This window comes from Fistularia commersonii, chromosome 13, assembly GCF_037954325.1.
Source record: "Fistularia commersonii isolate RoL2024-O1a breed Wild chromosome 13, RoL_Fcom_v1.0, whole genome shotgun sequence".
Classification (NCBI taxonomy): Eukaryota; Metazoa; Chordata; class Actinopteri; order Syngnathiformes; family Fistulariidae; genus Fistularia; species Fistularia commersonii.
The window spans coordinates 3,769,125-3,782,194 of NC_141296.1; the positions used below are offsets into that span (position 1 = coordinate 3,769,125).

At 41.4% G+C, this 13,070-nt stretch overlaps 1 protein-coding gene across 33 annotated transcripts in view; it reads left to right on the plus strand.

Annotated features, from left to right (window-relative positions):
* LOC147227604 (protocadherin gamma-C5-like) overlaps nucleotides 1-13,070 on the plus strand; it is a 354,356-nt gene that overhangs the window by 276,793 nt on the left and 64,493 nt on the right. For 2 of the 33 annotated variants that reach the window (XM_086157839.1, XM_086157859.1), the window contains exon 1: nucleotides 417-2,798. The exons of 28 other annotated variants lie outside the window; for them this stretch is intronic. In XM_086157839.1, the coding sequence (XP_086013965.1) occupies nucleotides 417-2,798 (2,382 nt within the window). Of the gene's footprint in view, nucleotides 1-416; nucleotides 2,799-3,166; nucleotides 5,767-13,070 lie in introns of those variants that run through there. 3 more of the 33 variants (XM_086157855.1, XM_086157858.1, XM_086157830.1) reach the window with 3 other exon arrangements.

Below are 13,070 nucleotides of genomic sequence, written 5' to 3' on the forward strand. Positions count from 1 at the left end.
CCACACCCGCAAGTGGCCATTTGGCGAGCTACTTTTTAGTACGACACGTCGGTCACTCGCACACTTGCGGTCGTGCAGGCGACCAGGGGTCAGCAAGGACCTCGTTGTGACCAGTGATCGAAATTGCATTATGATTTTAAACCCAGTTTCAAATGTAGTTTAGTTCTGTGGACTCACAGCGCCGCTGTTGACCAGCGTGTCGTAGATTTAGCGCGGATTCGACGCACGTCCCATCCTGTCTTTATTTCACATACGCAGACAAAGCACATCGTCTGGATTTTGCCGGAGACGCTGGAATTTGCGATCCTCTTGCACGTTGGGAATATTTTTTGCTCTTCTTTTGCCTTTTCAATGGTGGAATCTACACATTTTTTGCAGCTATTGCGTTTCGCTGCGGAATAATGGCGAGCAGAACAATGGCGGGGCAAGTACTCGTGTTTTTCTCGGTCTTCTCTGGCAGCCTGGTGCTCGGACAGGTCAGCTTCTCGATTCCCGAGGAAATGCCCAAAGGCTCTCTCGTTGGTAACATGGCGAAAGATTTCGGTTTGGATGTAAAACGCTTAAAAGCTGGCAAAGCGCGGATTTTCACCGCCGACACGACCGAGTATATCGAGCTGAACAAGGACAGGGGAGTCCTCCTCATCCGAGACAGGATAGACAGAGAGGCGCTTTGTGGAGAAACGACGCCCTGCGCTTTGCATTTTCAGATCATTCTCGAGAATCCGATGGAGTTTTACACGGTGACCGTTGAGATCACGGATGTGAATGATAACCCCCCCTCCTTTGAAAGGAGCGACGTTGAATTCAGAATCAGCGAATCTGCCGTTATTGGGGGTAAATTTGTATTAGATCAGGCTGTAGATCACGATGTCGGTATAAATGGGCTGCAAACATATAAACTTGAGCCCACTGATAATTTTGTCCTTAAATTACATGATCAAAACGATGGGACAAAGAACGTCGAGATGGTTCTAGAGAAGCCTCTGGACAGAGAGAAAGACGAGCATCTGTCTTTAGTGCTCACGGCGGTGGACGGCGGGGAGCCGCAGATGACGGGAACAATGAATATTTTAATAACCGTTTTGGATGTGAATGATAATGCTCCTGTATTTACACAGAATGTTTATAAAGCTTCAGTTAATGAAAATGCACCTCTAGGAACAGTGGTGGTGACTGTTACTGCGACAGATGCAGATCAGGGGTCTAATGGTAGGATCACATATTCTATATCAAGTATATTAGATAATGCTCGTGGGTTGTTTGAAGTAAATGAGGAAAATGGTGAAATTCGATTGAAAGGAAACATTGACTTTGAAAAAGCTCGCATTTTCCAGATCAAAATTCGTGCAAGTGATGATGGAGGACTAGTTGACTCCTGCAAAGTAATAATTGATGTCATTGACATGAATGATAATAAACCTGATATCCATATCATGTCTAAGTCAAGTGTGATATCAGAAGATGCCAAATCTGGTACTGTTGTTACAATGATTAATATTCAGGATGCAGATTCAGGTGAAAATGGCATTGTACAGTGTACAATGGATAATAATATCCCTTTTATGATGCAGTCAACCTCCAATAATTTCTATAGTTTAGTGACGGAGGGAGAATTAGACAGAGAGCGATCCTCTGAGTATAATATCACAGTGACCTGCTCTGATGAGGGAGTGCCCTCCCTCTCCAGCAGCGTCACTCTCACCTTACAGATCTCAGATGTGAATGACAACGCGCCTGTCTTTGAGAGGAGCTCATATGAAGCCTATATTGTAGAAAACAACACACCTGGTCTCTCCGTGTTCACGGTGAAAGCCAGAGACGCTGACTGGAACCAGAACGCTCGGGTTTCTTACATACTGGAGGACTCCTCTGTTAACGGAGTGCCGGTGTCCTCATTCGTGTCTGTCAGTGCTGATAGCGGAGTCATCCACGCAGTGCGCTCTTTTGACTACGAGCAGATCAGAGATTTCCGCTTCAGGGTCAAAGCGCAGGATGGAGGCTCCCCTCCGCTCAGTAGCAACGTGACGGTGAAAATCCTGATCCAGGATCAGAACGACAACCCGCCTCAGGTTCTGTATCCGGTCCAGACGGGCTCTCTGGTGGCTGAGATGGTGCCTCGTTCAGCAGATGTGGGCTACCTGGTGACTAAAGTGGTGGCTGTTGATGTGGACTCTGGACAGAATGCCTGGCTCTCCTATAAACTGCAGAAAGCCACAGACAGGGCGCTGTTTGAAGTGGGCTTACAGAATGGAGAAATAAGAACCATCCGCCAGGTCACTGATAAAGATGCCGCCAAACAGAGACTGACCGTGATAGTGGAGGACAACGGACAGCCCTCTCGCTCGGCCACGGTGGTCGTTAACGTGGCGGTGGCGGACAGCTTCCCAGAAGTGCTGTCAGAGTTCACGGACTTTACGCAGGACAAGGAGTACAACGACAACCTGACCTTTTACCTGGTCTTGGCTTTGGCTGTCGTGTCCTTCCTCTTCATCACCTGTTTAGTGGTTATTATATCGGTGAAAATCTACAGATGGAGACAGTCTCGCGTCCTGTATCACTCCAACCTCCCTGTGATTCCATATTATCCACCGCGTTACTCAGACACTTTGGGGACAGGGACTCTCCCACACGTGTACAACTACGAGGTGTGCAGGACCGCTGACTCCAGGAAGAGTGACTGTAAATTTGGCACAGCCAGAAGTCAGAACGTGCTGATAATGGACCCCAGTTCAACAGGAACCATGCAGCGGATCCAGAGTGAAAAGAACATCCTGGATGAACCAGACTCTCCGTTAGAGGTTAGACTTTGTCTAATGTCTGTAGCTCCTTTGAGGTGACCTATAGAAATGTCTTCCCTCTCGTGTCCAGCACCTTGGACAGTGGCATGATGCATTTCTCACGTCTTATCTTTAATTCCCATACAATTTATCGGGTATTTTCAAAACAAATATTGTCTACCTGCGGTATATCATGCACATTTTCGTTTGTTCGTGAAGTTCTTTTTTTTGAGTTTTTGAAAGTATGTTTCTCCTTGTCTTATTAGATCAACCATGTTATTTAAGCACTCAATGTACTCGTCCATACATTTATAAAAATGTTGCTATTTTTTAAACCCCGCTTCAAATGTAGTTTAGTTCTGTGGACTCACAGCGCCGCTGTTGACCAGCGTGTTGTAGATTTAGCGCGGATTCGACGCACGTCCCATCCTGTCTTTATTTCACATACGCAGACAAAGCACATCGTCTGGATTTGGACCGGAGACGCTGGAATTTGCGATCCTTTTGCACGTTGGGAATATTGCTCTTTTTTTGTTTTTTCAATGGTGGAATCTACACATTTTTTGCATTTACTGCGTTTCGCTGCGGAATAATGGCGAGCAGAACAATGGCGGGGCAAGTACTCGTGTTTTTCTCGGTCCTCTCTGGCAGCCTGGTGCTCGGACAGGTCAGCTACTCGATTCCCGAGGAAATGCCCAAAGGCTCTCTCGTTGGCAACATGGCGAAAGATTTCGGTTTGGACGTTAAACGCTTAAAAGCTGGCAAAGCGCGGATTTTCACCGCCGACACGACCGAGTATATCGAGCTGAACAAGGACAGGGGAGTCCTCCTCATCCGAGACAGGATAGACAGAGAGGCGCTTTGTCGGGAAACGACGCCCTGCGCTTTGCATTTTCAGATCATTCTCGAGAATCCGATGGAGTTTTACACGGTGACCGTTGAGATTACGGATGTGAATGATAACCCCCCCTCCTTTGAAAAGAGCGACGTTGAATTCAGAATCAGCGAATCTGCCGTCATTGGGGGTAAATTTGTCTTACACCAGGCTCTAGATCACGATGTCGGTATAAATGGGCTGCAAACATACAGACTTGAACCCTCTGATAATTTTGTCTTGAAATTACACGATCAAATCGATGGGACAAAGAACGTGGAGATGGTTTTAGAGAAACCCCTGGACAGAGAGAAAAACGAGCATCTGTCTTTAGTGCTCACGGCGGTGGACGGCGGGGAGCCGCAGATGACGGGAACAATGAAAATTCTTATAACCGTTTTAGACGCCAATGATAATGCTCCTGTATTTACACAGAATGTTTATAAAGCTTCAGTTAATGAAAATGCCCCTATTGGGACAGTGGTGGTGACTGTTACTGCGACAGATGCAGATCAGGGGTCTAATGGTAGGATCACATATAAGATTTTTAGTATATTAGATAATGCTCGTGGGTTATTTGAAATAAATGAGGAAAATGGTGAAATTCGATTGAAAGGAAACGTCGACTATGAAAAAGATAGAACATTTCAGATCAAAATTAGTGCAAGTGATGATGGAGGACTAGTTGACTCCTGCAAAGTAATAATTGATGCCATTGACGTGAATGATAATAAACCTGATATCCATATCATGTCTAAGTCAAGTGTGATATCAGAAGATGCCAAATCTGGTACTGTTGTTACAATGATTAATATTCAGGATGCAGATTCAGGTGAAAATGGCATTGTCCAGTGTACAATGGATAATAATATCCCTTTTATGATGCAGTCGACTTCCAATAATTTCTATAGTTTAGTGACGGAGGGAGAATTAGACAGAGAGCGATCCTCTGAGTATAATATCACAGTGACCTGCTCTGATGAGGGAGTGCCCTCCCTCTCCAGCAGCGTCACTCTCATCTTACAGATCTCAGATGTGAATGACAACGCGCCTGTCTTTGAGAGGAGCTCATATGAAGCCTATATTGTAGAAAACAACACACCGGGTCTCTCCGTGTTCACGGTGAAAGCCAGAGACGCTGACTGGAACCTGAACGCTCGGGTTTCTTACATACTGGAGGACTCCTCTGTTAACGGAGTGCCGGTGTCCTCGTATGTGTCTGTCAGCGCTGATAGCGGAGTCATCCACGCAGTGCGCTCTTTCGACTACGAGCAGATCAGAGATTTCCGCTTCCGTGTCAAAGCGCAAGATGGAGGCTCCCCTCCGCTCAGTAGCAACGTGACCGTTAAAATCCTGATCCAGGACCAGAACGACAACCCACCTCAGGTTCTGTATCCGGTCCAGATGGGCTCTCTGGTGGCTGAGATGGTGCCTCGTTCAGCAGATGTGGGCTACCTGGTGACTAAAGTGGTGGCTGTTGATGTGGACTCTGGACAGAATGCCTGGCTCTCCTATAAACTGCAGAAAGCCACAGACAGGGCGCTGTTTGAAGTGGGCTTACAGAATGGAGAAATAAGAACCATCCGCCAGGTCACTGATAAAGATGCCGCCAAACAGAGACTGACCGTGATAGTGGAGGACAACGGACAGCCCTCTCGCTCGGCCACGGTGGTCGTGAACGTGGCGGTGGCGGACAGCTTCCCAGAAGTGCTGTCAGAGTTCACGGACTTTACGCAGGACAAGGAGTACAACGACAACCTGACCTTTTACCTGGTCTTGGCTTTGGCCGTCGTCTCCTTCCTCTTCATCACCTGTTTAGTGGTTATTATATCGGTGAAAATCTACAGATGGAGACAGTCTCGCGTCCTGTATCACTCCAACCTCCCTGTGATTCCATATTATCCACCGCGTTACTCAGACACTTTGGGGACAGGGACTCTCCCACACGTGTACAACTACGAGGTGTGCAGGACCACTGACTCCAGGAAGAGTGACTGTAAATTTGGAACAGCTAGAAGTCAGAACGTGCTGATAATGGACCCCAGTTCTACAGGAACCATGCAGCGCATAGAGAGGGAAAAGAACATCCTGGATGAGCCAGAATCTCCTATAGAGGTTAGAATGCCACAATAAATTAGCTAATAGTGTGTCAATGTAATTGTTATGCAGTTGCTTTTTGATATAAATACCAGTACTTTTTCCCTCTCAACCCTTAAGTGCCACTGGCGAGCCCTCCTCCTCTCTTTGGCAGTTGCTTTTCTCTCCAATGGCAGTACAAAGAAGTGTTTTGAAAACATGAATTACTTGTATACTGAAGTGCAGTGATTTTTTTGCATTTTAACATCTGAGGATGTTTACTTTTGTTATGGATGGCATTGTTTTCTTCCCCCATTTTTTTCTGCGTATTTACTGCTGACTTGACCATTGGGCATGGCTGTTATTCTTTACCCGAAGGGATAGCAGAGTGTTCCAGTCAGAAATATAAATCGGGATTTGGGTTTGGATCTTAGTGGCTGAAATCCGGGCAAATGAAAGTATTTACAGAGAACTATAGTGAGTATATCAGTCCTAATTTGGACAAAGGAACACTTGTCATGAAAGAGAGGGTAGATCGAGAGTAGCAATGCTTGTAAGAGTCTTCCTGCTTTCTGTATTTTCAAATTACATAAAATAATGTGGTGCAGCTGCATCAGGTGGATGTGGAAATTACAGAGGTTATATGGAACGATAAGGTCCAAAGTTGTTTTTGAAGATAAATTTATTTTTAAATAAATGAATCGGCCTTTTAAGGTTCTCTTATTTCCCTTTATTAAACACCCTGCTAACATACAAACTAAGTCTTTTGGAATATCGTCAAGTCAACGTTCTATCTCGTCCTGGCAGGACTAGATCAGCCGAAATGGTATTGCAGACACCAAACTCATTCTTACGGTGTCTGATGGCTGCCAACCCCCTAATGGTCAACGCAAATAACGTCACCAGTGTGCGTTCAGTCCCTTTACAGAGTTGCTGTATTGGAAAACACGTCTCGGTGTACTGTGAGTGCCACTGATGCTGATAAGGGGACAAATGGAAAGACACCGTATTCATTCTCTAAAAATATCGATATTAGAGGTGAGTTAGATTACAAGAAAGATTACAAATGCCTATTTTCTAACTCAAGAGCCACTCAACCTATTATTTTGTATGATTCACCCCTTGATGCAGACGCAGGAGGTGCAGTTTTTCTGAGCTGTCAGATTATTGATTACACTAATACAAGGTTTAAAACAGATTCAGAGAATTAGCTCACATACTCTTCCTTCCACATTGGTGATATGAAGTCAGTTTGTGATATTGTTTTGCTATCGTGGATGAGTTTCCATTGACTATGCTAAAGAATAGTTCTAATATCATGCCTACATATGAATTCTAAAATATATACTCCCATACTAGTACTCTTGAGCGACTTGTGCTTGATAGATAGTTTGATTATTTGCATTTCACAAATAATATTGATGTTTTATCCTTGCTCAGTGACAACACATGATTATACTGTCAGGAATAATTACAATTAGGGAATTTGTTCATTGTTAAAAAAAAGCGCTATTTCCATCACTGTTTAAGCACTTCTTGGCAGAACACTTTTGAATAAATGATATGAGAAGCCTGTACACACATTTTGCTATGTAAATAGTATATTATATTTTCCCACGTCCCTCTCATGTGAATCTTCATGCACTGGTCTTTTTTAAGCGTGATAACATAATTTGGCATTCATTCCATTTCATTGTCCTTCCCTACAGTTTTCAAATTGAACTGAATCGTGTCATAAATCAAATAAAAATGTGCTTTGGTTACTCTTACACTCTCCCATGCAATGAAAAGCGGCTTCACCAACATGCAAACACACAATCGCAGAGCGTACTATTTTTCTCACTGACCCACTTCTCTGTTTCACATGGTGCAGCTGCAGACATTGTGGTGTTTACAGGGGGGAAACGAATAGATGCACAAAATCCAAACAAGTAAAAGGGATGACATTCAATTAATCCTGAAACACTGGCACAATAACATTCAGGATTTAAGAAGGTGGCAGGGGGAAATGAGAGAAATGGTTTTTAATCAGCGCTTGAGAGATTGAGAAACGGTGGGATGGAGAAGCAGGCGGAGGCGGTGGGGGAGGGGAGGAGGCACATGGCAACAAGCACGGTCTCATCCATCCCTGTGCAGCCTTCTTGTGAGTAAGTCACAGCAGCCATTTTGATCTGCAGTGTTCTTTGTCTCCTAAAATAGGTACATAAGGAAACTGGTATGTTTAAATCAGGGATACGTGGCAACTTTTTTAGCCCCTGTTGTAAGCTAGTTGGGGTGAGATATGTTGAATTATACATAAAGGAGCGGGAGATTACCCAGAAGGAAGTGAGAGCCCTATATAGGTTAAGTCACAGATAACAAGGAGATGTCAAAAATGAGGACAGAAGCCTCATGAGTTTCATCAGTTGAGTTAATTGAAGAAATGAAGCAGGGCAGCCAAAGAAATTAATTGGTAAATACAGGAATTGATTTTATTCAAAGCAACATCAGTGGTCTAAATAATTCATGGTTTTGTTGTGTTTATTGACATATGCACAGCACAGAATCATGTTTCCCTGTACAATGAAATTCTTGTTCCGCTTATTTATATATATGTGTATATATATTTTAACACACACACACACACACACACACACACACATATATATATATAATTCACATAAGTATATATATACTAATACACATATATACACACGTGTGTGTGTGTGTGTATATATATATATGTATATATATATATATATATATACATATATATATATATATATATATATTGTAGTGAGTCATGAATGTTGGGGTTTATGTTGCTTGTTTACTGTGTGATTTTGGTATTGCTGGGAATTTTGTTGGCATGGTTTGGGGTGCAAGGAATTCTGTTTTTTTGTTTTTTTTTTTCCTGGATTTGAGCGGGAACAGTTAGTTGTATTGCAGGCTTGTGTGGCGAGGTTGTGGCCAACAACAGCTATTGCTCATTACACAGACGTTTTACCGTCAACCAGCTGTTTTCCCTGACTAAAACGCGACAATATATACAAATACACATATATATGTGCATATGTCTACACACACACACACACATATATATATACACAAACGTACATATGTATATATATATACTGCTTGAAAAAATAAAGGGAACACTTGAACAACACAATGTAACTCCAAGTCAATCACACTTGTGTGAAATCATAGTGTCCACTCAGGAAGCAACACAGATTCATTTTGACTTGTTTTAAGGACATTACATCAAAGTTGGATCAGCCTGGAGTTTGTTTTTACACTTTAATTTTGAGTGTGATTCCTAATCAGACCTCCATGGGTTGATACAATTGATTTCCATTGATCATTTTTGTGTGATTTTGTTGTCAGCACATTCAACTGTGTAAAGAGCAAAGTATTTCATAAGAATATTTCATTCATTTAGATCTAGGATGTGTTTTTTAAGTGTTCCCTTTATTTTTTTGAGCAGTGTATATGTGTGTATATTAATAATTCATATTCAAAACAGCATTGTTTGTAAAAAAAAATAAATTAAAAAAACGAGACAAAAAATTAAGGAAAAACATCAACATGCAGCCTGATGTGAGGATATGAGTGTGTTTTTTCAGTGTAATCAGCTACATTTCCCTGCTTTGAGCTTTAGATCTGATGCATGGACTACATCCGTTATTTTACACTCAAAGGTAGTTAAGATTTATTGTCAGCCGGATGTTCTGTCTGTGTGTGTGTGTGTGTGTGTGTGTGTGTGTGTGTGTGTGCTCGCTAAATACTTAAGGGTTATAAAAGTTCACAAACTACATAAATTACAGTTAATTGTGTTGGTTCTAATCGCCGCCACAGGCAGTCCATCATTATCATCTGCCCACATCTGTGTCTGTTTTACATGTTTCAACTGCCATTATGTTTTATTTTCTCAAGTTCGTTTGTTGTTTTTAATGAGTATCATAAATTCTTTAGATGTCAGTGTCTCTAGAGGAATTAAATCCTTTTAAAACTTTCTTTCAAAGTGGTTAAATAGTCGGGCCTGTTACACACAGACACAGCATAGCCTGTTTTTCCTCTCTGCTGGTGGTTTGTTTCTTTTTAGCTTCTTCTTTTTTTTTTCCTCTTGTCCTTTTAGTTGTACCTAACCCCCCAGTCATCAAACCAGATTTGCTACTGACCACTAAAACTACAACTACATGCAGAAGTTCCTTCCGCAGGGTGAAGTTCTTGTTTAAGTGTCTTCTTTCAACCGTTGCCAAACAGTCTGGTGAACAGCTGCGTGCATTTGTGCTTTTGCCCACTGGTGATCATCAACTTACTGTACCCTGTGTTATTCAGGGATGTGGCTAATATTTCTCTTTGAAGCCTGCATTGTATTTGGTTTGCAAGATTTTCCAAATATCTGAGTTATCAGGTTCCTTATTGTTTGTTATGTTTTTTTACACAAAGCAGATACAATGCGAACATGCTAGTCACTAACATTTTTGTGACTAGCATGTTTCTTGAGATGCAGAAGAATTATTTTCTGTCCAAGATTCCTCCAGAGAATAGTCGCTGGTTAATTTGAGTTTTTGTGGGGAAATTGACTGCTTGATTACAATCAAGCACAGATGCTATTATAGTAGGCAAAGGACATGGTTGTTGTCCCATGAGTGCAAGTGCAGATGTCCTGTCTCTTAGGGAAGCATTACACGACTGATTAGTCAGAACAGAGTAACCTGGGGGGATAGCAAAGTTGTATCAAAGTTTTACCAAGATATCCACGCACACTCTTAAAATATACAAAACGTCTAATCGCATTTTAATATTGTCATCTTATCGTCTTTTTCTAAGGCTATCAAATTATGATATTTTTAGAAATTTAATCCAGTTAATATGATTCTAAGTAGACATACTTTCATGTCCTTGAAGGGGGTCTGTCCATATTGCTCTATAAAATGTATGTACATCATTTATCCTCAATATATTCAATATATTCACATCAAACTCAGTGCTTTTGATAATGATATATGCCACATAACTGTTGTTATAATGCGCTACATCTAAACAGCAAATGCTCAGCTCTGGTTCCCGCTTCTGACAGTTTTTCCTTTTTTTTCTTGATCTCATTTTCTGCATCTCTCCCCTCCCCCTCTCCAGCTGCACCATTCTGGTGCAGAGGGAGAGAGAGACTCAATGAAAGGGAGAGGAATATTGCTCTGTGTCGGACATTTTGTTCTTTCTATAAAAAGCCAACAGAGACATATGGTTTCATTTTACTTTCCCGTTGCTGACATTACAGATTAAATGGAAGCTTTTCATTGCTTTCCTGCCAGGAGTCAATATGTGCTCTCACAAGTATTTCATAAGACCAATCTATGTATGACTGTGTGTCGGTCTGAGCACAGTTCCTCCTCTTTTCTTACATTTTATTTTTCTTTAATGATGCTTCTGAATCCCTTTTTGTTTTCCTGGCCATGACTGCCAGCTTGTAGATTGTTAGGGTGGGATGCAGGCAAGAGATGGATGTATTACCATGGCAACAAGCTGACTCATTGGCAGGACTGTACCATTTTCACTGAGTCACCGGGGGTCAGAGGCAGAAGCGGCCTTGTGTTTACAACAGCCTCCTAGCGTGTAGAAGATAGAAGGCACCCCTATTTTATAAAAGAGATGTAAGTTTGTCATTCCCTGGTACTGGCGATGGAGAAAGGGGATGGGGAGAAAAAAATAATTGCCACTAACTGCATTCTCTCTGATTTCTGGCCCCCACCCTTTTTCACATACAGTTATCCTGTGTCCATGAGATACACAAGGTTTTGATTTTGATTCCAAATGCAAGGAAGTGCATTGTTTTATTCAATTATTCCTGGATTCATTTCTGGTTACGTAGGTTTCGTTTTGTTTTGTTTATTTTCCATTGAGCATCTTCAATCTTTTGTTTGAATAAAACTGTTTGTACACCAAACAGATGTATGTATGTATGTATGAATAACTATCTTCAGTCCAATCAAAATATTTTTTTACATTGAATTTTCTCCCACGATGTAATTATTCCACGAGCCGCTCATGACTAACTGGTTGTCACAAAGACAAGAATCTCATTAATAAGGCATGCGTGTGTTTCTGGCCATCGCCTTGAGGCCCTCTGCTGTTGCTTTCATGGTAGTGGTCCTGTGCAGCAGGAAGGTGCTGAACTGCATCTTGGTTGAGAACGCAAACATTTTGAAAACAAAGACAGAGGTGCCTATTTTCGTGTCTGTTGGAATGAACAATCTGGAATATTTTTGTCTTCTTTGTTTGATTAGTTTGCACTCTAAAAATTTTCAATTTTAGATATTAGTGGCCCGACATACAATATTGTTTTTGTTCTGAATAATTATTGATCTGAGTCATTACTCAGTATCTTTTTTGCAAAGCATCCAGTCTCATTTTGATAATAAACGCATAATTAAACAATTTCCATAGATTGTCTCAGTGTAAGAATCAGTAGTATTATACTGAGTGATGATATATCTTGTTTTGTTCATTATCAAAAAGGACCCTCTCTCTCTCACGGTAATTGCAAAATAGATACTTTCTGATTATCTCTCTACATCATATGTGTCAAACTCAATTCATAAATGTCTATTTGTTATTTTATTTACTACAACTCTGCCATCACAGCCTTTTTAGTATTATTCAGACATGACATAAACTAACAATAACCTCTCAAATGCAAAGAAAATTATGAAACATGATAAAAAAAAACACATAAAAGTCATATATTAAAAAAAATCCTTTTAGAGTACTTTTATTGCTAATGAGGTTCGGTATTACATCAATTGTGACACACCTGAGTTACAGTTTTGATGCATTGTTTGAAGCATGACACAGCAGAGGTCAAACGAACTGTTCCCACATTTCTGACATATGCAAATACAGTGTGTGATTTTTGCCAGTGCTAAAATCATGATAATGTTAAACGAACAGCAACGTCATGTTTATTTGATGGTTGTGGTAAGTATGGTGGTAGCTATCATCCCAAAACTAGACATGGCATTCTGAAACATCAGTCTAATAAGCATCTCCTTTCTCTTGTTTTTCACTTTCATGTCCTCCTTTTGTGTGATCCGGTTGACGCCTCCTCCGTGAATCCTGTTAAAACCTGACTCACTACATAAGGTAAGAAATAGTTTTCCTTTATTTCGCTCGCTGAAACATCAATGATCCCACAATTACAGACTACTGATATACAGTTCACCACAAGCTCCAACAGTGATTAACTTCACAATTTTAAAACATTATTCTGTGTAAGGCGGGAATCAATCAGTCAATAAGAATTTCTTATTTAAGGGGACAAATCTGTTCCGTCTACTTGACTCACAACAGTACGGGTGGTT